The sequence below is a fragment of the Zootoca vivipara genome, chromosome Z2 (genome assembly GCF_965207765.1).
Source record: "Zootoca vivipara chromosome Z2, rZooViv2.hap1.1, whole genome shotgun sequence".
Classification (NCBI taxonomy): Eukaryota; Metazoa; Chordata; class Lepidosauria; order Squamata; family Lacertidae; genus Zootoca; species Zootoca vivipara.
Window position 1 is genome coordinate 39,130,662 of NC_142585.1, and position 25,813 is coordinate 39,156,474.

The following is a 25,813-nucleotide window of genomic DNA, read 5'->3' on the forward strand; positions in this document are numbered from 1 at the left end:
GTCTCAGCTACTACATCTTGGCTGATTTTAAATAAGGTACGTTACCAAGTATCAATATACTTTTTTTGCACTGGGATCCCCCCACCCCAAAAAAATCCTCATTTCAGTCTATGACTGCAAATGCTGTAAAAAGAATTGATGTTGGAGAATGTTAGTTAATTTTTTTGCAAGCCTGCTTGAGCGAGAGGGAATTTCATTGAAAAACTCTTCTTCTTCCGAGTTATTGAGTGCTTTAATTTGCACTGTGCACAATCCTATGTTCTTCTTTTTTTTAAAGAAAGAAAGAAAATCCCCCTGCAGGACATTACACCTGTTAGCCGTTCTTTTGTGGTTTTAGCAGGGCCAGCCTCATGAAGAAGAGTTGGGATTTGATATCCCGCTTTATCACTACCCGAAGGAGTCTCAAAGCGGCTAACCTTCTCCTTTCCCTTCCTCTCCCACAACAAACACTCTGTGAGGTGGGTGGGCCTGAGAGACTTCAAAGAAGTGTGACTAGCCCAAGGTGCATGTGGAGGAGCGGAGGCGCGAACCCGGTTCCCCAGATTACGAGTCTACTGCTCTTAACCACTACACCACACTGGCTGAGTGGGTTACAAGGCTCTGTCAACATAGGAAGCTGTTTTATTCAGAGCCAGACCATTGATCCATCCAGCTCAGGATTGCCTTCATGGATTGGCAGCAGCAGCAGACAGGGATATCCTTGGAATTGAACCCTTGGACCATCTGCATGCAAAGCAGGTGCTCTGCCACTGAATTTATGCCCTTTCCCTGCTGCTTTCCACTTTGCTGCTACCTAGAAAAAACTGCTTAGCATGGGCAGGAGGTGGAAATTTATTGAGAGCCAAAACCTTTCCTGAGATGTCCAGCCTGGCCTTGCCCCAGTGTTTCTTAAAATAAGAGCTGATAAAGCAGGGAACCTGATCATGAGAACATAAAAAGAGGCGGCAGCATCAGAGCAAATCTAGTCCAGCATCCTGCTTTCACAACAAGCAACCAAATACCTTAATCTGAAGCCTGGAATCCATACCTGAGTGCAACAGTGCTCTCCCCACCTGTGATTCCCATGAGCATACTGAGGCATACCATATTCAGAGGCATTCTGCTGCCTCCGACAGTGGAGAGCATGGCCGTTGGGGCTAGTAGGGGGCTTGTAATTCAAGCAAGCCCCCTTCAGACCTTTGTGGCTTTGGTAGGGGGCAAGCTGAATAATGGAGTTTGTGTACATATGTACCCCTGCCTGCCTGTATACCTTTACCCTCATGTATTCAGGCTGAACACATGAAGAAGACCGAAAGGTGAGGAGTGTCGATTTCGTATTCAATTTAGTTGATTCTCAGCCAGGAACCGCTTCAAGTTTCAGCATCCCATTCTTCCAATACATTTCATACATGCTTATGCGCATCATGTACTAGTTGTGGTAAGAGTCGCCTGCCTTTATCAGGAATCTGCAGTCTATTTGTTTTGCTTGTACATGCCCCGCCGTTTTAATTTTTTTAATAGGAAGCTGCTGCAGCGTTTGGATATTTAAACAGTTATTAAAGGAATGACAATTAACCGATTGCCGACAGAGATTTCCTTGAGTGGGGGGTGGGGGGAGACACCTCCCCGAAAATGGAGTACAGTTTGCAAAAAGTATCGCGGTGCAGTAATGACAATGAATTTTGATTTCCCGGAACTGATATTAGACTCCTTATTAAACTATGTACATCTGCTTTTAATTTAGTCCAAATAATTGGAAAATGCAATGAAGCTTTCCAATTAAAGCGGGGGCTTTATGCTGTTTAATAATACCCCCATAATATTATAGCTTATGAAGTGACAGGTGAGTTGGGTGAATGAATGAATAAAACATAAATGCGGCAATAAGGGACAGGAGAACGGGAGACAGTTGCAGGGGATTTTAAATGCTCAATGTAATTTGCATATATTAATCTCCTCTTTTCAGCCTTATCAAGCATTCTTCAGTATTTGAAGTTAAAATAGCGTTGACAGGCGAGAGCACGCTTAGTTTTTTCGAGGATTTATTACTTGTATAATTTCTGATCTTTAATAAGCAGATATGACTGATCCTCATAGTTCTATAGAAATCGTTTAATTGTTCCAGATGGCGTGTACTGATTATGCAAAATTACTTTTCACACAGTTTTTTTCACCCCCTCTTTTGGTGCTTGTATATGATGTGTGTGATGGAGTTCGGAGTAAATTTTTTAAAAAAATTATAGCCGCCTTATCGTGCTGTTTTATGGTGTGTTAAAACACACACACACATTCAGTTGAATTTAATCTACTGAATTACATTGGCCAACAGCTATTATAATGTAACAGAGAGATCTTTTTTCTTTTCCCACTTGGAGGCTTGATAAAGAATAATATAACACATTCACTATTGTTCATTACAATATCACACACACACACACACACACACACACACAGCTTTTCTAGAGAGAGAGAGAGAGAGAGAGAGAGAGAGAGAGAGAGAGAGAGAGAGAGAGAGAGAGAGAGAAGCCTATGGCTGATGAAAAATGCATAATGCATAGTTTGTGCACTTAGATAAAATGCAAATGAATTGTTCTCTTCGTTTTTGGTGAGCGGATCCATGTGCAGAACAAATGAAATAACCTTGTTGTGACTGCTTTCCTCTCATCAAGAATGATTTTCTTTTAATGATCAGGGTGGCAAATTGTATTTTAATTTTTAGATCACTTGCACGGGCTGTGTCCTGTTGACAGGTGTCACCGCTATCCTCCTTCATGGCTCGTCTAATCCGGATATCTCAATGGTCCCCTATTTGTAATTGAAAAGGCATTTTGTAGTAGAGAGTGGTGGCTGTAATTCAGTCTCTTTAAAAAGCTCCCCCACCTCATGCTATGTGTGTGCAAATGTGGTTGTGGGAAGTCCCAGTTGAGAATATATGAGCTTACACTGTGGGGATAGGAAACCATTAGCTCTATGGATGTTGTTGGTCTCCCAAGTCCCCTTATCTCTATCCATTGGCCATGCTGCTTGGGGCTGATGGGAGTTAGAGAAAGTCTGAAGGTCACTGGTAGAGCATCTGCCTAGCATGCAAAAGCTACTAAGTTCAATCCCCAGTGTCTCCAGGTAGGACTGGGAGAAAGTTCTGCCTGAAACCCCGAAGAGCTATTGGAGACTATTCTGAGCTTGATATGTCAGTATATGGCATATGGTTCCATATGGAATACATCACTTTTTCCATCCTTTATTATTTCACCTCTTGAAGGACTCCATTCTGAAGACTATAACATAGGGGTGGAGAATCAGGGACCCTGCAGCTGTTGCTGACTAAATCCCATCATCTCTGAGTTGGACCATTGGCAGTGCTGGCTGGGACTGACGGGAGTCCAACACCTTGTGGAAGGCCTCAGATCTCCATCCTTTTTATGCTACGGTCTTGTACAATGCTGTCTATCTATCGCTGCCACACCAAGGTTTCAGTCTTTCCCATCACTTGCTAACCATTTCCTTTTAACCAGAGTTTCTGGGTATTGAATCTGGGGACCATCCACATGCAAAACGTATGCATGGTTGGTAATGAAAGTTTCAGTTCAAGAGAAGCTGGATGGAGAATGATAATTGGTTATGTTTGTAAAAGCACTTTCCTTGTGTCTACATTAGGCAGTATGAAAGGGGAGCTGTTTAGCCACTAGGAATTGTTCTCACCCTTAGTGCTGATCGGAGCCAAACAGTGTAAAAGGAGGTGCATTGCCCACTGAGAATTGGCCCATAGGAGAAGACGTGCAGGAAGAACATCCATGAGTAGTTGTTATTATATTCTGTGTTTTTCCCTGACAGGTGCTCAAGGCAGCTTGCAGCTAAAATAGAAACAGCTAAAAACATAGTGGGGAATGCGATATTATTGGTGTATTTATTTGAGCACATGCACACAAATATACATATATTAGGAGCATGGAAAACAAAAGGTGCTTCATTTTCAAGAGAATTATGTGCCAGTTCTGTGCCCATATGTGTGCACAGAAAATAGTAGATCTGGCTGAAAAGCGATACATGGAGAACTACATTGGCCATTGCAATGCATCCCTAAATAATAATTTTGTATAATGATAGGATTATTGTATAATCTTAGAAAGGGACACGGCTGTGAGAGGGCATGGCTATGACTATCATGAAGGGACCCCTGCACTTCTGAATTTGCCACTGCACTACTAGACATGGCTAACATGGGTCCATTATTTTCAGTGGACCTACTCCCAAACCCCAAATGTCCAGCCATACCAACATTAAACAATTGCTAAAGATTCCAAAGTTATTAATTAATTAATTTTTTTAAGGTGCATAGTAGATATGTGTTAAAATACATAAATATTGTAGGCCACTGGGAGGCTTTCCTAACACATTATCAAAATATCTATAGCTCTAATAATATAAATCAGGAATGATTAGAAAAATATTTGTCCTAATGAAGTAATCATTTGGTTGTAATGCATTTCATGACTGTAGCTTTCGGGTGTGTTAACCGGATGGACGTTGTATGGATTTTCTCATTTTCATCTCCAAAACGCTATCTAATGTTTCATTAAGAGTCACATATAATGTATCTTAAGTACAGTCATTAAATATAGTTTAAGGAGATTTATGTTTCAATATTGCTTAAAGATGGTTTAATAGGCCCATTTACTTGGGCAATATTAATGAGCTCTTACTACCTAATTTTAAGGATCTTAATGTGTATGAAGAGTTTGTGGCTGCACAAAACAACTTGGAAATGGCAAGGCAGCGGACAACTCTAGAGTTGCCATTGAAGCAAAGCCCCCCAGTGCAACTCTATTCCTAACCCCATAGCTTTGCTCAGTTGATTTAAAGGGTTGAATCCCTCCACCATTTGGCAAGCCACACGGGTGTCCTTCACCTGCAACATGTTTCCAGTCCTCATGGTGACTGCTGGCATTCCAAACTCATCTTCCCTGTTCCTTTGTGAGACGAGTCTGATCCAGCAAGACAGTTATCTATAAAGGTTCATCTAGGCCAGCTTTCCTCCTTGCCACCACTCCCCGTGGCCAACTGGAGGCATCTGGGAAATTCCCAATCAGAACATCGAAGCAACAGCCCTCCTTTCTTGTAGCAACTGGTATTCAGAGGCGTTCTAATCCTGGATGTGGAAGACCATGACCAAAAGAGTATAGGAAGCTGCCTTTTACTGAGTTGGACCCTTGGTCCATCTAGTACAGTATTGTCTACACTGATTGGCAGTGGTTCCCCAGGCTTTCAGGCAGGAATTTCTCCCTACCCTAGCTGGAGATGCCGGGGATTGAACCTGGGCCTTTCTGCATGCAAAACAGAAGCTCTCCCACTGAGCTTATGGCCCTTCCCTAAACATTGATAGCTCTGTCCGCCTCCTCCTTCCACAAATTCTTCCGGTTTCATTTTAAAGTCATCTAAGCTAATGATCATCACCCCCATCTTGCAGCAGTGAATTCCGTAAGTAGAAAAGGGATGAAAATGGTCCAACTTTGTGCAAAGAAAAGAAAAAGGCTAGCAAGAAAAGTACAACGAATGTACAGAGGAACCTCAGTTTTCGAACAACACCAAAGCAACAATGGAGAAGATAGCAGAACAACACTAAATAGGAGTGGAAAAAAGTTACTATTCTCTCAATCAAGAATTTTCTCAGAAAATATTTCTCACATGCTGGAAGTATCACTTCTGCTCCAGAAATTGAACAGAGAGAGAGCATTTGATGCAGTCCAGTTCGTATGATTATGATCTTAAAACCTTTCCTATTGTTTTCTCATTCTCGAATTCCTCAAATCATTTCTTAAACAACGGTCTTCTATCCAGCTGCTATTTCGTTCACCTCTTACTTACATTGTTATGAGATTGTTCTTGTTTATGTCTTCCAGCTTCAGTGATGTTTCAAGCTACTCAGGTGGTTTGTTAGTAGGAGATGATAGCAAATTTCTTATTTTCATAATTGGACATTTCTTCCCTATGGACTCATGTTTAAGATACACATTGGAGGGGGGCTAGAAATCCCCTTTCCTCCCCCCCACCTCCATCCCCATAACTAGCTAATAAGTGTTGCATTGTCATCAAGAGAGTAATGGTTTGCTGATTAGCGCAATTAATGACAAATGGTGGTTAGAGCTGGTGGATTGGTTTAGCAGATGATGAATGCCGTGTGGCCCAGGTAGATTCCTGCCAAGAGTGCCTTACCTGGCTGCCTGGCCTTCTGTTCTCAAGCAGGTAGCTCTCATTAGTCACAGGGCATAGGTGCCAGCTTAAATTTGCTGTCATTTCCAGTGGGGGGGAGGGACTTAGGAACACAGGCATGCACTTGTTCTCAGATTCCTTCGAGAGTCGTCTTGATAGCTTTCCTTGTATTGCTGGTGTTGCTTTTGTTTTTATCTCTCACAAATGTCTGCTGTCTGTCATAATCTAGTTGGACCGAAAGCTGGCAGTGTGATAGACAGGGTCCAAGGAAGCTGACCCAAAGTAGAAGGCAATCCACAACAGTGAGGAGCAGATAACGGGAACCTGTCAAGCTTACAGGACTTGGAGAGCTCTCAGGGCCAGCAGGATATCAAAGTGGCTCTTTTATATGCCCAAGCAGGGTCAGGTGACCTCCAGAGCCGCACACCTCTGAGTAAGGCATCTGGTGATTTAAAGGAGCGGGATGCTGGCTTGGAGCAGTGGCTGTGATTCCATTAAATGGGCTTTCGGTAATCCCTTTTCCTGCTATTTCTAGTGGAGAACTTTAAAGAAAAGAACAGTTTTGATTGTTGGGTTTATTGTGATTCTTCTCTCCCACGCACCCCAAAGGCTTTTGCTGGATCCATTCTTGGGGTCTAATAACCTTGCCTTGTGGATGTCCAAGGATTATGATGTAACCCTCCCTAGAATTCAGTGGGGATTTGGGGGGGCTGTACAAGAGGGATAACCAGAGGCCTTCCAGAGCTTACCCACACGATTTAGTGATGGCCACCAGCTGTAAAGAAGAAGAGGAGGAGAAGGAGGAGTTTGGATTTGATATCCCGCTTTATCACTACCCGAAGGAGTCTCAAAGCGGCTAACATTCTCCTTTCCCTTCCTCCCCCACAACAAACACTCTGTGAGGTGAGTGGGGCTGAGAGACTTCAGAGAAGTGTGACTAGCCCAAGGTCACCCAGCAGCTGCATGTGGAGGAGCAGGGAATCAAACCCAGTTCACCAGATTACGAGTCCACTGCTCTTAACCACTACACCACACTGGCACACCACACTGGAGGATTAGACAAATTCATGGAGGACAAGGCTGTCCAATGGCTACAAGCTATGATAGCGGTGTTCTCCCTCCTGTTGGAAGCAGTATGCCTCTGAATACTAGTTGGGAACTGGGGATGAGGAGAATGCTGTTGCACTCAAGAGTCCCCTGGGGAAAGAGAATGGTTGTTAAACCACTCTGGAAATTGTAGGTCTGTGGAGGGAACAAGGATCTCATAACAACTCTTGGCACCCTTAATGAGCTACATTTCCCAGGATTCTTTGGGGGAAGCCATGACTGTTTAAAGTGGTGTGATACAGCTATAAATGTATAGTGTAGATAAGCTGGAAGTCTTCTTTGGTTCATTCAAACTTCTGGTAATGAGTTCTGTTTCAGCTTTAGTTTAGTTGTGGTGTATGCAAGTTCATACTTGGCTTGCCTGCTCAATATTGTCTATCAAGGGCTTCCTGACTGCTGAGTTTGTTAACAGATGCTGTTATCTGTTCTTTCCACACAGTATTGTACTTCTATTCTCTCCCCCCCCCCTTTTTATGCCGACAGGGTTTTTATTAAGCCATCTTTAACTGCTTTGGGCAGAAAGTTGAGACACCAATTATTTAAATAAATGGGGATTCTTCCCACTTCCCCATTGATCTTGCTTCATGAAAAAGAGGACCTCTCCTAATGCTAATATCAGATGCAGTTGTTCCTAGAGGAAAGCCAATATGGTGTAGTAGTTAGAATGTTGGACTAGGATCTGGGAGACCCAAGGTTCAAATTCCCAAGCAGCCATGAAGCCCATTAGGTGAGCATGGGTCAGACACTCTCTCCCAGCCTAGCCTACCTTGCAAGGGAATTAATAAAATGGAAGTAATCAATGCCCTCTTGGTGGATTTTGAACAAAATAATTGAATAATCATTCTTAAGTTGCCTTTGAATGAATAGGTTATAAGCATATTTACCTACTGAATTTTGAAACAGTGATGGGTTTCCTAGGGACCTGTTTTGTCTGGTAGTTCCTCTTTAAGTAAACCTTTTACTAATATGGGTGAAAATCCTTAATTTTGTGTTAGTGAAAGGGGCCTAATAATTATATAGTTAATTGGCATCTGGAAATTAGGACAATCTTAATTACAGAGCACCATTTCCCTAATAGCTACAAGGCTTGGGCATTTGATCTATATGGAGATTGGTGGCTATTATGCAATTAGCAATTACATTAATGGGGGCATCCTATTTTGACGGAATTTGCATATGCAAATAAAACATACCTAATAGAAATAGCATTGCTGCCCTAATGATTCTGATTCCCTTCCCCCCAAAAGACCCCCCCAAATGTTTTTAAATCACTCTCAACCTAATTGCTATCTCTTTTGTTTTATCTCTTCAGAATGGAACTGCATGCTAAAGATGCCTGTTTAAGGAGGTTGAAGGAACTCTTTAAATGAATAAATATAAATTTAATTTCAGTGATATGGAAGCATGGCATGTAGCTATTGCCACATGTAATTTGGGGGGGGGGGTCTTTGCATGTGCTGGCACCACCCTCAAAGGACCACAATCAACAACAACAACAATTTATTTATACCCCTCACATCTGGCTGGGTTGCCCTAGCCACTCTGGGCGACTTCCAACACATATAAAAATATACTACAAAAATCAAGCATTTAAAACTTCCCAATACAGGACTGCCTTCAGGTGTCTTCTGAAGGTTGTATAGTTATTTATCTCCTTGATATCTGATGTGAGGACATTCCACAGGGTGGTCGTGACTACTGAGAAGGTCCTCTACCTGATTCCCTGTAAGTTCACTTCTCACAGTGAGGAAACCACCAGAAAGCCTTCAGGGTTGGACCTGTGTGTTCAGGCAGAACAATGGGGGTGGAGACAGTCCTTGAGGCATACAGGGCCAAGGTCATTTAGGGTTCTAAAGGTCAGCACCAACACTATACAGTATTTTAAAACAGCACAATTCAAAGCGTTGGTTAGACAGCTATTTAAAATATTCAGAAAATAATTAAAATCAACTAGGGCTGCCATACGTCCAGAATTTCCTGGACATAGCCAGGATTTGTCCATCTAAAAGTGGCATCTGGGCGGAATTTTCAAAAAATCAGTTAAAATGTCTGGGGAAACCCGGGCATCTTTTTGGTGAATTTCCTTTAAAAATCGCTCCAAACCTTTTCTTTTCTTAAAGATTTTTTTGGGAGGGAAGGCTTTTGTGTCCAGATTTTCATTTTTTTGAAATATGGCAACCCTAAATCAACTATAAGCTAAAAGCAGATTAAAACAAATGTCAGCACATTGCCAGATAGGCTTGTCTAAACAAAAAAACAATTTAGTGGGCATCAAAGAGTGTACAGTAAAGGTGCCTTCCTGATGTCGATAGGCAGGAAGTTCTGAAGGGGGTGGGGCTGCCACGCTAAAAGATTGATTTCTTACAGATTTAAGAAGGCATGCCTTGTAGGGGCAGGTGACAAGTTCTCTGAATTTTGCGGTGTTCTCCAGCCATGTCACATGTACAAAAAACGCATACAGGCAACTCCCCATTTCCATGGGAGCTGCTTTCCAAGGCACTGCACATGTTCGTGGGACACATATAAGCCCACGCCGTTCCACCCTCGCCCTGTTCTGTCCCCTTCTGAAGCTGAAAACTGTGTGCGCATCAGACTTTTCTCAAATGGCACGCAAATGGGTAGTTGCCTGTATACTGTGAGGAAGTGTCCATAAAAACGTATGTATCGGTAAAATTAACATGCAAAAAGCATTATATTAATGGAAATCGCTTTGCAAAAATGTGAACATGAGTTAAAATTACTAATATACAATAGGGGTGCACTAAAACACTGGTGAATTTTCATTGATGGCTTTTAAACAATAATCAGTTTACTAGACAGAACATTTTAGGGGACACGGCGGGGGGAGAAGAGGGGAAGCTCCATTACACAGGAGTGCTTCTGCTGATGGGGTTCATTAGGTGAATCCCCACCCCACCCTATGCATGAAGTGTTTTAGACAGTGCTACTCCTACTCAGTGTAGACCCATTGAGAATAATGGACATGACTCACTTAGATCTGTTAATTTCATTGTCTTTTATCTGTAGAATCTAGTTGGATACAGCCCATATTTTTCTGCAAATTTAAAAACAAGCAAAAAATTACAGATTGATGTGGAAATGGGATGGAATAAATTTCTGAATGAACACAGGCAAATTCCCCCACTCATCCTTTGGGAGGATCCCGTCCTGGATGCTTTGAAGAATAGTTGTCTGGATGTGTGGGACTCCTGGAACCCAGCTGGTTTGGGCTAATCCTCTTGGAAGCAGGATGGCAAGGCAGCCTCTGCTAAGTGTATGACAACAGATGGCAGGTCCAACCCGCAAAATAAACTGCATTATGTCTTTGCCATGCAAAAGCAGCCTGTTTGTCTTCTCACGGTGTTCTGTTGAGTTGGAGAGTTCGCCTGTTTCATTCATTTTTGCCACCCCATAGCCAGTGTTCCATTCTCCTTTTGTATAGTTCATTATTTTCACTCTACTTTTATTCAAAAATAAGTCTCAAAGCTTGCCGTAAAAATAAAATGCAGCATAATAGAACAGCAGACTAACTATTATTATTATTATTATTATTATTATTATTATTATTTGTTTGTTTGTTTGTTTTATATCCCACCCTTTCCTTCATAAGGAGCCCAGGGAGGCAAACAGATTCACAATTTAAAAGCAAAGGAAAATCGTCCTATAAACAATTTCAATTAAAAACATCTAAAAGCAGTTGCATCATTAAGGGGTATGCGGGCATGGGATGGATCCTTAAATGTTTATCATTTTTGGTACTTCTATTAAATGTGGAGTTCCACTGACCATTCTGATACCCCCTTGTTTCTGAGGTTCCATTAAAAACTATTCATTTAAAGCACATAGACTCTAAGAATCCTGAGAACAGCAGTTTGCCTGTACACATCTACAATTCCCAGCACCTTTAATAAATAACAGTTCCCAGGTTTCTTGAGGAGCTGGACGCTTTAAATGTATGGTGTGTACATAGCCTAAGAGGTTTCATTCTGTTTGCAATCCTTTGCACTCAGCAACTGAGTTACTATTAGAAGGATTTAGAAGGATGTAAGAAGCTCCCTGCTAGATCATGTGAAGGGTCCGGCTTCCTGCTTTTAACGGTAGCTAAGCAGATGTCTCTGGAAGCCCTCAGACAAGTCCTGAAGGTAAAAGCTCCACATTTATGCTCCTCAGCAGTAGGTACTGAGAGACATGGTGGCTCTGTAACTTAAGTAATAAAACTTTGCAATAAAGCATACAATGAGGCAGGGGAACTCAGCCTTCATCAAGTCTGTCTGAGTCTCATGCTATGGATGGACCACAAAACAGGTCCTCTGAGGCTTATCTCAAAGGAAGTACGCAATGCACAAGGGTATCCTGTTCCCAAGCCACTTAGGGCTTTGAATGACTCTCTTCAGTATTTTAAGTCAAGCCCAAAAACAAATAGGCTGGACTCAGACAGGGGCCACATGTGGCCCTCTAGACCTCAGAACTCTCCACAGGCCGCACTCCTCACTGGCCCTCCACACCACATGGTTGGAATGTGCTGGTGAAGTCTGATAGTGTCTCTTGTTTACCTAGATGGAGGGTAGAGAGAAGCTCCCCTATTGTACAAAGGTAAATTTTACATTCTTTGCTGTGCCCACTTTTGCCTCTGGAGTATGGCCCACTGGAATATGGCCCTCAGAAAGCTGCCAAAAGGGAGTGTGGCCCTCAAGTTGAAAAGGGTTCCCCTACTCCAGAAATAGGCCACCAATGAAAACAAAAGTTGATTGGAGTTGTAGGCTCTGGGCCTCAGGTTCTAGATTGTCTTGACAGCAGCATTATTTGTGGTTTTAGGCTGACTCCAAAAGCAACCACAGTGCTGGACAGTGGCTATGATAATTGCAGCAACAGCACCGCAAAGTAGATCTTAAAGTGTAGACCAGGCACCCCCAAACTTCGGCCCTCCAGATGTTATGGATTACAATTCCCATCTTCCCTGACCACTGGTCCTGCTACTAGGGATCATGGGAGTTGTAGGCCAAAACATCTGGAGAGCCGCAGTTTGGGGGTGCCTGGTGTAGACAGAAAAGCAGAATGCCCACTTGATGCATTGGGTGTCTGGCTTCCCTTGGCTTTTCCATCTCCCCGTGCTGTGCTGGCGCGTCCTGCAACATAGCAAAGGTCCAACTTGCTTCTTCAGGAGAGCCTAAGTCTGACAATGCCAGCATTTTTCACTTCCCTTATGTCCCCATTAATAAAGCAATGATCCAAAAGCAGCTTTGCTGAGTCTGATCTTTATGCTTCCATCACTCATGACGAGATAATTTCACACAGGATCATTTTTAAATTAAATGACGATGAAGGCGCGCAGGGCTGTTCCCCCCCCCCCAGTGTTCTCTAGTTCACGGGAGTCTATCAAGTCATTAATGTGTCGTGACAAACCGCTTGACGGAAACAGGCGTAATTAATTATTTGCATAAATAATGACATGGAGCAGGCTCTTTTCGGCCTTATCTGTGAGGCTGACTGCTGAAGCAATTAAAAAAAAGAATGAGGTATTTACATTTGCCTCAAACCATGCTCCAGCTCTGCAGAAAAGGGGGCACAGAAGGGGCTGTCGCTTAGTGGTAGAGCATCTGCATTGCATGCAGGAGGTCCAGGTTCAATCCCTGGCATCTTCAGGTAGTGCTGAAATCATGGACAGCTGCTGCCAGTCAGTGTACTATAGGCAGTACTGAGCTGGATGGAACAAGTGATCTGACTCAGTAAAAGATAGCTTCCTATGTTTCCAGAAGATTCAGCTCCTTTATTTTCAACAAAGTTGAGGTGGCAGCAAGGAGGGTCTGTCCCTAGCCCAAATATACATAGCATTCTATGCCATCAAAGACATGGGAGTGTTTATGCAGGCAGTATTTTCTTTTAAAATACGTAGCCCCTACTGCACATATTAAGTCTGGGGAAAGCGTTATCACTTCCCTCAGTTGTATAAAATTTGTTCTCATTGCCATATGTTCAGTGGAGTTGATATGTGTCTCAACTTCTGCTGGATTGTACCTTGCTGTTACTGGGTTGGTGGAGCATGAAGCCTGAGTTCCTAGGACTTGGGTTTGAGGAGGGCATCCAACAGGTGAAGGAACAAGAACTAGAGGAAGTAGCACCCTGGCAAGAAAAGTTCAGTGCTGAGCCAGATACTTTTTGTAGTTGGGTGGGGAGAGAATAGTGGACTGTTAGGCTGGCTGGAGCCACTCTGGAGACTCTGTCATCCTGGCAGCTCTCACATCTGCAGCTCAAAGTGACTCATTCTGAGGGACAGCTTATCAGTGATCCAACAGTTCCTGGTTCTACCTATGGCTTAGGGGAAATGTCCCCTTATTTCTCATCTGCTTTGGTGATTATTCATTTGGAAAGGCTGCAAAATGGAGATGAGAATACTTCTTTAGAGTGAAGAGAGAACACCTCTCTAGGGTGAAGAGAGGAGGCATTGCACTCACTCTGATTTGGCTTTGTGACATCACCTAGCCAATTCCGGTTAGCTATGCTGCCCTGTGGAGGGGAAAATAGGTTTTAGTTTGAGGACCCTTATTCTGGTTTTCAAAATTGAATTAGCAGCATGATTTTATAATATTACTGTATTACACTTCCAGATAAGCCTGAACTTAATGCTCTCCTCTTAGGCAAAGATCAAAAGACGGCCTGGATGGTCGCCAGATTCTGCGTGCAGATTTGTAGGCGCGGACCACCCTCCCAGAACAAATTAGTCTGCTGGGAAAACAGTTGAAGTGAGCCTCCAGGATGATAGGGCCAATCTGTATGGTACCTCAAACTTTAAATTTTAGGTTCTCATGTGTCTATGGGTTTAACTTAATTTTAATTCTTAAGCTGTTTGCTGTATATTGTTTTAAATGCATATTTTATTCTTGTGAAAGCTGTCCTAGATGTGCCTTTCGAGCTGGTCTATAACCATAATAAACAAATGAATGAATATCATTACATGATCCATGTGATCCCTGGTTGTCTGGAATTGCCTCATCAAGACATGAGATAGACACACGCACACACACATTGTGTGTATATTGTAAATGAAAGTGGGGAGGCAACAGAAAAAATGCAAAACAGGTGCATGAACTGGTGTTATTATGTAAGTTTCAACCCCATTAAAACTTCCATAAGCAAAAATTCAGCAGTCCTTACTCTAGCCCCACAGCTCCTGACAGCTATATTTAGCATACCTTTTCCCCCTCACCCACTTTTAGATAATTTTTCTTGAGCTTGTCACATTCTTTGTTCCAGAAAGTTCTTTATTAACATTGATTTGAAAAAAACCCCACCTGATCTTTGAATGAGTCAAAAGAAACAATTGGACGCGTTTTCATAATCACCATGAAATGCTGCAGATATGTATATACATAGGAGATAATAACAGCAATTAGTAGTTAGAATTCCTCCTGTTTCTGATCCCATTGTTTGTTTTTTTCCTTTTGAGAGAACAAGTGCTTATTATTCATGGAAATGTTGTTCTGTTTCAGCTGAAACTCTCTTTCCTCCTGCAACTCAGTATATTTAGCCAATGTGACCAATGGGAGTTCATCGGTGTGTTTAAATTTGGGGTACTGTTGGTAGCCTTTGCTAAAAATATAGCTATTCTGGAGGGAGATGAATTGCCGGTTTGACAATTTGAGGTTGAAGCAGAGGGATATGATGCACACAGAAGAAGAGCAGGCGCATTAGAGTACATAATGCGTCAGTGCCTGGAAAAAGTGTGACAATGCGCTTTCAGATACAATTGTATTCATAGCCCATCTTCTCCAAAGTGTCAGCCCTCTTAACAAAACAATGTAGAAATAGAACACTGCAAATAAGACCTTAGCTAATACATTATGATGTATTTTTAACATGTCAGAGCTGGTCCATGGTAAGCCAGGAGCCTAAGAGCAAGTCAGGGTTGAATGGCAAATCAGGAAGCAGGGACAAATCAGAGCCAAGAGTAAGGCCAAGTCCAGCAGCTTCATAGGGCCAAGTTGGAACCCTTCTGGCCCCTCATCTCATCTGTCCCCTATTGTGCTGATAAATGTAATGCCACCTTTTGATCTTCAGCAACTGGGGCACCAGAGAGCAAGTTAGCAGCTTCCTCCTCCAGCATGGGCTGACAAGGAAAGAAGAACATGAGAACATTCAACATTGCCTTCTCTGAGTCAAACCATTGATATATCTAGCTCAGTATTGTTTACACCGACTGGCTGTCGCTCTCCAGGATTTCAGACAAGGTCCTCTCCCTGCCATACCAGGAGACACTAGAAATTGAACCTGAGACTTTCTGTGCGTCATGGTAGGTGCTCATAGAGCTACAGCCCTTCTCAAAAGTACATTTGAATCTGGAGTCTCTAGTTTGAGATCCCTAGCAAGAAATATGGGGCAAGCAGCAGAAGATATTGCTGGTTATTGGGAAGTGAGCTTCCCACACTGACTGTGGTAAATGGGTCATGGCAATAGTTTGCCAGTACTCTCTCCCTAAGGAGCAGCCATGGAACATGTCCATCTCTCCGGTCTCTCTTTTTCCCGTCCACCCACCTTGATACTTTCCAAAGCATAGACTTCACAAATAATCTCTTGATGACAGACCTTGACAAGACTGATTTTTGCAACTCCGTGCTCACTTCTCTTTTGACACAGCAGCATTAATAACAGTTTGCATTGTGCGTCTTGACATTCTTATTTTTTTATTTAAAAAAAGCACAGCCGTTCTGATAAAGGGCATCTGCTTAATTGCAGGTTTCCTTAATTACAGCTCTGCGGAAGCTCATCTGCTTGGGCAAATCCACATTGTAGCGCTGAGCCGTTTCGGCATATATTTTCTCCCCTTTTCATCTGCTGTGGGTTTCTCCACACATGGCATTGGTGCCTTTCGTAGCCTTTCTCCTTCCTTGAAGGAGCTCAGGACACTCTTCAGTTAATCCTCACAACAACCCTGTGCAAAATCTCCCCATGAGCCCCATAGCAGATGGGCTCTGAACCTGAATCTAATTTTTTATAAATATTTGGGTGCTTCCTGTCTTCTCCAAAGCTTCTAAATTCAAAGAGTAGGTTTGGGGATCTAGTATGGTGTAGTGGTTAGAGGGTTGGACTAGGTTGTGGGAGGCAAAGAGTTCAAATCCTCACTCCTCCATGAAGCTCACTGAGTGACCTAGTCTCTGCCGCTCTTCCTAACCTACCTCACAGGGTTGTTGTGGGCATTAAATGTGGGGGGACGACGACTTGTGCACCACTCTGAGTTCTTTGGAGAGTAAGGGTGGGCCGTAAATGCAATTAAATAAACAAACAGGCTATTTTGCCAGGCTATTGTTCTATGCTCAGTATTTTCTACACACTTACTGGTAGTTGTTCTCTATGTCCTAGCTCCAGTATGAAGAAGTACTGTACTTGAGCTCATATTATGGTTTATGCCTGAAAATTTAATGAACAATTCAGTATATCAACAAAGCAAAAATGAGAGAGAGGCAAGGCAGGTGCAAGGCAGTGACAGTGAGAAACCACACCTGAGGAACACACCTGAGTTCAGAAGGCCTCTTGCTCAAGCAAGTCCCTGCTTATACAGGAAGTCCTATGTACTCCCCTTCCTGCTTACAAGGATCCAGTGACCAGCTCAGGTGGATGGCTGAAATCCAGCTCATGAAATGTATCTCGACTGAGAAGCTGTCATTCAGTAGTTCACCACATGAGGGAACTGCACACAGATCCAGTAGCTTCTGCTGTTTATAGCTCCTTGCTGTTACTTATGAGCCATAGACGTCATAGAAGAAATAAGTCCTGGGGTATAATCGGAAGGCAAATGAAACGGCCACCTTCCTGAAATTAATGTCTTCAGTCCAAGGATGGGAAATGGAGCAGAAACCCGTATGCACTCTGCCATGCATTCCACATACATAAAATAAATGTGATTTTTTAAAAAATCCTCATGAAAGTTCATCAGCATTTTAACATGAATTTCTCATAATGTGTATGCTTTCCCCCCCTCACAATCTTGCCCAACAGACATGCTTTTTTGCAAAACTGTTTTATCTAAAGCATTGTGTGCATTCTTTGGCGGGGGGGAGTGTGAATTCTGAAGGATAGCTGTGTTTCCCTTGATGCATGGCTTCAGACAGCGCAAAATAGGGAGGAAAACTGAACTTAAATGAAAACTGAATTGAATTTCTCCCTCATCTCTAATCCAAGCCCAGGCAGAATGAGGCTGAGAGGTGGGGAGGGAGAGATGTTTTCAGTAGGAAATCCCAAAGTAACATTATTTGGAGGGCATGTCAAAAACTTATGTAGACAAGACCAGCTTGAGTGTAATGGTTGTGCTGTGAGTAGAGGCTGCTATGCTACGGAACTGTAGCTTTTTGACCAAAATATCAACATTCCACACTAAATTTCACTCCCACCAGTGGGTGTGGTGTGACACAAAGAGTGTAATTGAACAATGTCACTGCTTCCCCACCCCTTTCCACACATACGTGCTTCTGTTGCCCCATGATCCCTCCATGAAAATAGCAGGAAATAGCTGAATGCTAGTTTATAATTATAATTATTTATTTATTTATACCCCGCCCATCTGGCTGTGTTTCCCCAGCCATTCTGGGCGGCTTCCAACAGAAAAATAAAACACAGTAATCTATTAAACATTAAAAGCCTCCCTGAACAGGGCTGCCTTCAGATGTCTTCTAAAAGTCTGGTAGTTGTTTTCCTCTTTGACATCTGTTGGGAGAACGTTCCACAGGGCAGGCGCCACCACCGAGAAGGCCCTCTGCCTGGTTCCCTGCAACTTGGCTTCTCGCAACGAGGGAACCGCCAGAAGGCCCTCGGTGCTGGACCTCAGTGTCCGGGCAGAACGATGGGGGTGGAGACGCTCCTTCAGGAGGCCATTTAGGGCTTTAAAGGTCAGCACCAACACTTTGAATTGTGCTCGGAAACGTACTGGGAGCCAATGTAGGTCTTTCAGGACCGGTGTTATGTGGTCTCGGCGGCCGCTCCCAGTCACCAGTCTAGCTGCCGCATTCTGGATTAGTTGTAGTTTCCGAGTCACCTTCAAAGGTAGCCCCACGTAGAGCGCATTGCAGTAGTCCAAGCGGGAGATAACCCCTCCTCACACAATTTTTTCGTTGTGCTCCTCAATTTTGCAGGTTAAGGGGGCTGCAAACAGATTTGTTTTCTGGAATCAAAAAGCACAGCAATAAGCGCTAATTGTGTACTATACTCTCTTACGTTTTCTGGACCTGGCTTTTACGTCGCGTGAAAGCTCAAACGTAATGTGGAAATTAACTGGGGAATGTCAGGGGAATGGAACAGACTGACACATGAATACAGTGTGAGAGAGACGTAGATTTTGGGGACTTGGCTGAAAAATAGTGCTGTGAATCACATCAGCATTGAGTGATGATGGCTAATGGTGCTTTCTTTGTGCTTGTAGCGATGGAAGGGGTGCCTTTTATGATCTCGGAGAAGTTCGCCTGCGCTTCCGAAGGGGTAAGTTCTTTTAAGCCTCCACAGTCACTTATGGACCCATTGTTAAAATCGTGTTTATGGAAGACAATCTTACTCGGCTATGAGTGATCGCCAAAGAAAGAAATAAAGACGATTTTCTCATCGCTCTGGTCATACTTCCTTTTTTCTGCTCCTTTATTTATTTGCAGCATTGGTACTCTGGCCTCTGGCCAAATAAAGGCTCTCGGTGTGGCTTATATAAATCAGTTCTGAGACAGACCCTACATGGCATGTGAGGAAAAAGGAGGAAGAAGCAGGAGGGAAAAAGCAAGCTCAAACACAAGTTTTAAAAAGTTACAGTCGATGGCAGTCCTGGCTATCTTGCCATTGATAAAGAGCAACCTTCCTCCTGAACCACTTTTAACATGCACCCATTCCAAGAGCAGAACTGGTCACAACATCCAGAACAGGAAAATAGGACAGCTCCTGGCACACAAGAAATACACATACTGTACAGTATTAGTTTTCCTTGCCTGGATGGCTCAGATGTAGTGATGGCCAGAAGTTAGGTCTGTATCTATTGATAGATTTATTGGGGAATGACCATGTCCATTCATTTCAATGGGTCTACTCCAAGTAGAATTTAGTTGGGCACAACCCCAAGTGAATCAAATGTCCTCTTTTCCCCTGTGCCTGTGCTGTCAACGCAACCCAACCTTGCACCCGCCGCCCCGACTCCCTATTTCTGGGAGCTGCTTAGACCTTGAAAAATGTAAGCTATTCCGCACATGGAGCGCAAAGTAACTTTAGCTGACCCAACTCCTCTTGGTTGCCGTGGCGACGTTGGCAGGCTCCCAGCTGCCGCAGAGAAGGACAGCCTCGCTGGTCCTGTTTACCAATTCCTCTCTCAGAAGTTGAGAGGTCATTACGTCCTAATGAGGCAGCAGATGGACCTCGGCTGGAGTCCGGGCAGCGGCAACGCAGCCTTAAGAATAACCTCGTCCATCTTCCCTGCTTCTTCTTCCCCCTCTGCCTGGAGAAACACAGTCAGTGACCAAATGTCTGTTCATACAGTAAAAGCTCAGGAATGGGATTACCAGTATATTTTTCCAGACCAAGAGCTGCACTCCCTTCTGGGCAATGTCCCAGGTGCCACATGACAGTAGTGGGCAAGGTGAAAGGCAATAGCAGGCAGAACAACAAATGTAGGTTTTACCTTTGTACAGTAGACTACATAAACTAACACAACCCTTGCTGTCCTCCATCCTGGCAAGCAAGAGGCACCATCAGAGTTCAAGGACACACTCCAGCCAGGCAAAATCACTCAAGGGGGGTGCAAAGCAGGGCCAATGAGGGGTGTGCCTGGGGAGAAGGGGTGTGGCCTCGTGAGAATTCCAAGGGCCAGATAGAGAGGCCTGGAGGACGGCATTTGGCCCCTGGGCCCAAGTTTATGCTCCCTTGCTTTGGGTGGTAATGTGTATTACTTGACAGACTGAGGTGTGTTTAGCCAGCATTGCTGCCGAGCACACTCAACACACCTTATTCTTATTGCTGAGTTGGGTCCTGAGCATCTGCCCTGAAGTCCAACTTAACAGCACCACTCTACCCCATACATGTCCAGTTTGCAAAGCAAAGAAGCTGGCCTGAGGCGACCCCTTTCACTGCCCCAAGAATAACAAGTGGGGCTGGGGTAGTGGAGCGCCCTTCTCCTCCCCATCACATGGGCCATTGCAACAGGCAAACCCAAATCTAATTCTTCCTCCCCTTCCCCCCCAAAAAAAACCACCTCCCTGCCTATTACTCAATTCAAAGGAGTCACTTTTCATTTATTTATTTTATTGTACTTCTATCTTGGCAATTTTCTAAGAAATTTCAGGTAGAATACATGTTTCCTCTCCCAACCTGCACACAAACATACATCATATAGTATTTCCCCAACAACCCTGTAAGGTAGGTTAAGCTGCGGAGTGCTGATTAGCTCAAATTCACCCAGTAAGCTTCCTGGCTGAGGATTTGGACCTGGGTGTCACCCCAACCCTATCACACTGCTGAGACACCTAATACCGCTAAGCCACGCAGTCTTTTCAAATCTTTGAATCCAACCCAACTGAGAGTTCCAGTTCTCATTTCTGGAGCACGAACATCAGGGACTTCTCTCTGTCCCCATATACCTTGATTCTTATTTGACACACAGAAGAGTGAACCCTTGCAGCTGTCACCTGGGAGCCTCTCCCTTTTCCCTCAGCCTCACACCCTGAGGAAACCTCTCTGGCCTGCCCTCTCACTCAGGTTCCCTTATGTGTACATGCTTATCCATCCCAAATGCAAAGACCAAAACATACATGTAAATAGAATTAACATTGAGCAATCGAGAATTAAAAAAAAATCATAGAAAAAGCAAGATAAGAAGAAAAGGAAAAAGAGTGTCTCACGATTCTCTGTCAATTATGTATGTAACAATTATTCAAAATATTTAGGGCATACATTCCAAAATAATTTCTGGCTGTACTAGTATCCAGCTTTTTTCCATTCTGCTAGATGGTATTTTCTGAGTCTTCCCTCCCAGGCATCTCAGATTCAAAACTTTTCTTTAAAGCCACACATGTGAGACATAATTGTCTTTCTTCCTTTAGCAATTAGAAAAAACACACACAATTTTTGGGATGGGGGAGATTGCTAGCATGTGAAGAATCAGAGATGCCACCTGTTCATCCATTAAGCCAACCACATTAATTGGTATGGGGCTGCTCTCAGTACTTTTTAATGGAGTGTAGAGGAGCAGAGCCCTCCATTGTGATAATCAGATATCTGCTTTGGCAAATACGTAAGTGTACTCATAACTGAGACAAGCTAAGTTCTACACAGCTCTCATTGAGGGTGAAGTGGAAAAAAGTTCCAACCCAGTGGTTGCTCTTCTGGACACTGATAGTGTCCTGATGTTAAGCTTAATTTTAAATGGATTGTCCACTTGTTTTTTTCAGGGGAGATACCCACAATGTATTGGGATCTTGTGACGCACTGGACTTTTGTGAGCCTCTTAACTACTGTATATTCCTGCGTATAAGACTACTTCTTAACCCAGGAAAATCTTCTCAAAAGTCGGGGGCTGTCTTATACGCCGGGTCGTATTTCTTACACGGCGATTATATCTCAAACTCTATATTTTAACTGGAAAAGTTGGGGGTCCTCTTATACGCCCAGTCGTCTTATATGCCGGAATAGGTGATCCCTGCACTTGCTAGGAAGCTGGAACATGACATTTGCTGGAATTCTCATTTTTATAAACAGATTGCTGTTATTGTTATTTTGCATTTCCTTATAGATGCAGCCAGTCGATCTCCTGGGCATCACTATTAAATCCTTGGCAGAAATCGAGAAGGAGGTAAGTCCCTTCTGGAATCTTGTCTTTCCTTAATTCACCACCTGAGTGCTTTTGGGAGGCTAGATATGATTTCTTTGCTTTACAAGGCTGCGGGTGAACTTCTGCACCACCATAACCCAAATTCTGCAGCCAGGACAGCTGCATTCTGCAGCGTCTATATTTTGATGCAAATATGCATAACTTTCCCTACTTTACACAATTTATTTTGTACATATGAGATAAAGCTTCAGACCATCACTTAACACAAGCTTGCTGTGGTTCCCTATTGGGATTCAGTTAATCACTAAAGTAATATATACAATATGGTGATTAACAAACAAATTTTATTTCTGCTGCAAAACATTTTGGCTTCCGCCTTTGTCAGCTGCTCTGGTGGGGATATATTTATATTTTGAGACTGGGAGAACCCACACAGGGTGGGATGAAATCTTGATTTTAAAATTTGCAGAAATCTAACTCAGCCTTTCCTCCAGCTTCTGAGGTGGTGGTTGTTGTTGTTGTTGTTTAGAGGCAAAACTGGGTGAGGCAGCAAGTGGTACTGTTACATTTATAAGAAGGGTTCTGCATTCACATTTATCTATTCGGGGAAGCAAGAGGCAGTATCAAAGTTCAAAGACACATTCCAGCCAGACAAGAAGATTGCAGTGCAGGGCTATTGAGGGGTATGGCCTGGGAAGACTTCTGAGGACCAGATAGCAAGTCCTAGAGGGCCACAATTGTTCCCCATCACCCAGACATGTGGAGGGCAGGGGTATGGAGAAAGGGGATAAAAAAAGGTTCTCTCATAACACTAGAACTTGTGGACATCCGATGATGCTGAATGTTGAAAGACTCTGGACAGACAAAAAAAAAGTAGGTAGAGTTAAACTATGAAACTTACTCCCACAGGAGGCAGTGATAGCTACCTGCCTGGATGGCTTTCAAATATTAGATAAATTCATACAGGATAAGGCTGTCATTGGCTACTAGCGCTCTCTCTCTCTCTCTCTATATATATGCACACACACACACATTTTTATTTATTTAACATAATTATTACAAAATATAAACAAGATATTTCAAATACACACATACATATATGTTTCAATTAAGCACATATATATGGGGGGAAGGAAGAGAAAGAAAGAAGAAAAGGAAAAAAGGAGGAGGAAAAAGAAAGGAAAAAAGAAAAAAGTTGGAAGAATTTCTTCCAAATTTATTCTACAAATATCTCAATATGAAAATAATAATAAAATTTCATTAATTGACTTCCATCGCTTACACTGCACTTCCTCTATACCGTACATTTTAGGCAAGATTGTATCTCTTATTCCATGTTTTTTCCATACAATCTCACACAAATATTTTAGTCAACAAATTTTCTCAGTCTCTCACAAATCTATTCTAAACACAACCAATACCTTACATTTGATCCTTGTCTACCTAAATAATCATTTAAACATTTCCATTGTTTCTGAATTGTATTTTTTTGTTTTTGTCTCATCAAATCAGTCAACTTTGCTAATTCCAAATATTTGCATAATTTATTCAACCATTCCTCTTTGGTTGGAATATAATTTCCTTTCCAATTATTGGCTATCAACATTCTTGCTGCTGTTGTCGCGTACAGGAAGATATTAGTTTTATCTTTCGGGATGTCCCCATTCAAAATTCCTAATAAATATGATTCTGCTTTTTTATTGTGTGATATTTTTTATCAACTTTTTAATTTCCTCATGTATCATATTCCAATATTTCTTAATTTCCGGACAGGACCACCACATATGGTATAAGGTTCCAATCATTCTATTACACCTCCAACACTTATTATTGCCAGATTTTTTTCATTTTTGCCAGCCTATCTGGCAACATATACCATCTATGATGCGTCTTCATGGAGTTTTCTTTTATTTGATAAGAAGCCGTAAAATTTATATTTTTTGACCAAAATTTAACCCAATCTTTATATTCAATTTCAGAACCTAAATCTTGTTCCCACCTTAACATAGTCTTACTTTTAATTTCTTGGTCTATTTGTATATTATTTAATAATTTATACATTTTTGTAAGTGTTTTTTTTGTTTACTCTGTAAGACTTCTTTATCTAACATCAACATTTTATTTTCAAATCCTCTACTTTTTGTATCTTTTTCAAAAGTCGCTTTCAATTGAAAATATTCCAACCAATTTATTCCCATCTTTTTTATTCTTCATAATCTTTTAATTTTGGTTTTTCATTCATTTCTTCCACTAACTCTTTGTAGATTCGCCACAATTTCCTACTTTGGGTCTGCTCCTTGTTTTGGGATAAGGGCTATCAAAGCTTCTTGCCAAGATTCTGGAATTTCTCCTTCATCTAATATTTCATCCATAATCAATTTAAGTTTGGGGGCCACTATCTCTTCTAATCTTTTATAATAGGTTACTGCTATGCCATTGGGGCCAGGTGATTTCATGAAGATTTAGGGGCGATTTCGTATTTCTTATTACCTCCTTAATTTCTTCTAATTTAATATTTGAATTTAGAGTGGCATATTCCATCTCATTGATTTCTGGTAGTCTATTCTCTAATAAATAATACTATTTCTCTTTCATCCTTCTTCTCCGCTGTATACAATTTTTTATAATATTTCATGAATCTATCCTTAATTTGTTCCAATTCCATAATTTCCTCTTCTTCATCTATAATTTTATTTACCACTCTTTCCATTTGTCTCTCTTTAACCAGCCAAGCTAACATTCTCTCAGGTTTATTTGCCTGTTCGAAATATCTTTGTTTTGTCCATAAAATTTTCTTTTCCACTTCTCTATTTGATAAATGCAATTGTAAATTTTTTATACTCTGAAGCATTTCTTCACTTTTTGGGGTTTTTTTACCAATTCTTTTTCTCTTTCTCTTATTTGTTTATTTATTTCCATAATATTATTATCCTCATTTTTCTTAATTCTCCCCATTTACTGTATTCCATACCCTCTCATAAAAGCTTTACTCGCATCCCAAATTATTTTCCTATCTGTATTTTGGTTCTCCGAAGAATTGATTCTTTTGAATTATGATGCTGGAGGAGACTCTTGAGAGTCCCATGGGACTGCAAGAAGATCAAACCTATCCATTCTGAAGGAAATCAGCCCTGAGTGCTCACTGGAAGGACAGATCCTGAAGCTGAGGCTCCAATACTTTGGCCACCTCATGAGAAGAACTAGAAGACTCCCTGCAAAAGACCCTGATGTTGGGAAAGACGGAGGGCACTAGGAGAAGGGGAGGATGAGATGGTTGGACAGTGTTCTTGAAGCCACCAACATGAGTCTGACCAAACTGCGGGAGGCAGTGGAAGACAGGAGTGCCTAGCGTGCTATGGTCCATAGAGTCACAAAGATCAGGCACGACTAAACGACTAAACAACAACATTTTGGTTCTCATTTAATTCAAAAAATTCTTTCAAAATTTACCTACTCTTTGTTCATTTCTCCACACCTCATCATTCATTCTCCACCTACCTTTGGTACGTCTTTTGAATTTCATGTGAATTGCTATGGCTACTAGCTTTGATGACCATACTCTGCCCCCTCAGAGCCTTTAATGCTTCTGAATATCAGTTGCTGGAAACAGCAGGAGGGGAGAGTCTGCAGGTTTTCCATGGGCATCTTGGTTGGCCACTATGAGAACCGGATGCTGGAACTAGAGGGGGCATTGGCCATTCTTATGCTTGAGGTTTCCCATCCCAGGTATAGGAAATG

General features: G+C 42.3%; 1 protein-coding gene across 8 annotated transcripts in view; it reads left to right on the top strand.

Annotated features, from left to right (window-relative positions):
- The window catches only part of MVB12B (multivesicular body subunit 12B), a 90,714-nt gene that overhangs the window by 54,845 nt on the left and 10,056 nt on the right, over positions 1–25,813 (top strand). For 4 of the 8 annotated variants that reach the window (XM_035113350.3, XM_035113349.3, XM_035113348.3 and 1 more), the window contains exons 8-9: positions 18,701–18,756; positions 22,037–22,096. In XM_035113350.3, the coding sequence (XP_034969241.1) occupies positions 18,701–18,756; positions 22,037–22,096 (116 nt within the window). Of the gene's footprint in view, positions 1–13,928; positions 14,242–18,700; positions 18,757–22,036; positions 22,097–25,813 lie in introns of those variants that run through there. The other 4 variants (XM_088664935.1, XM_088664934.1, XM_088664933.1 and 1 more) reach the window with 1 other exon arrangement.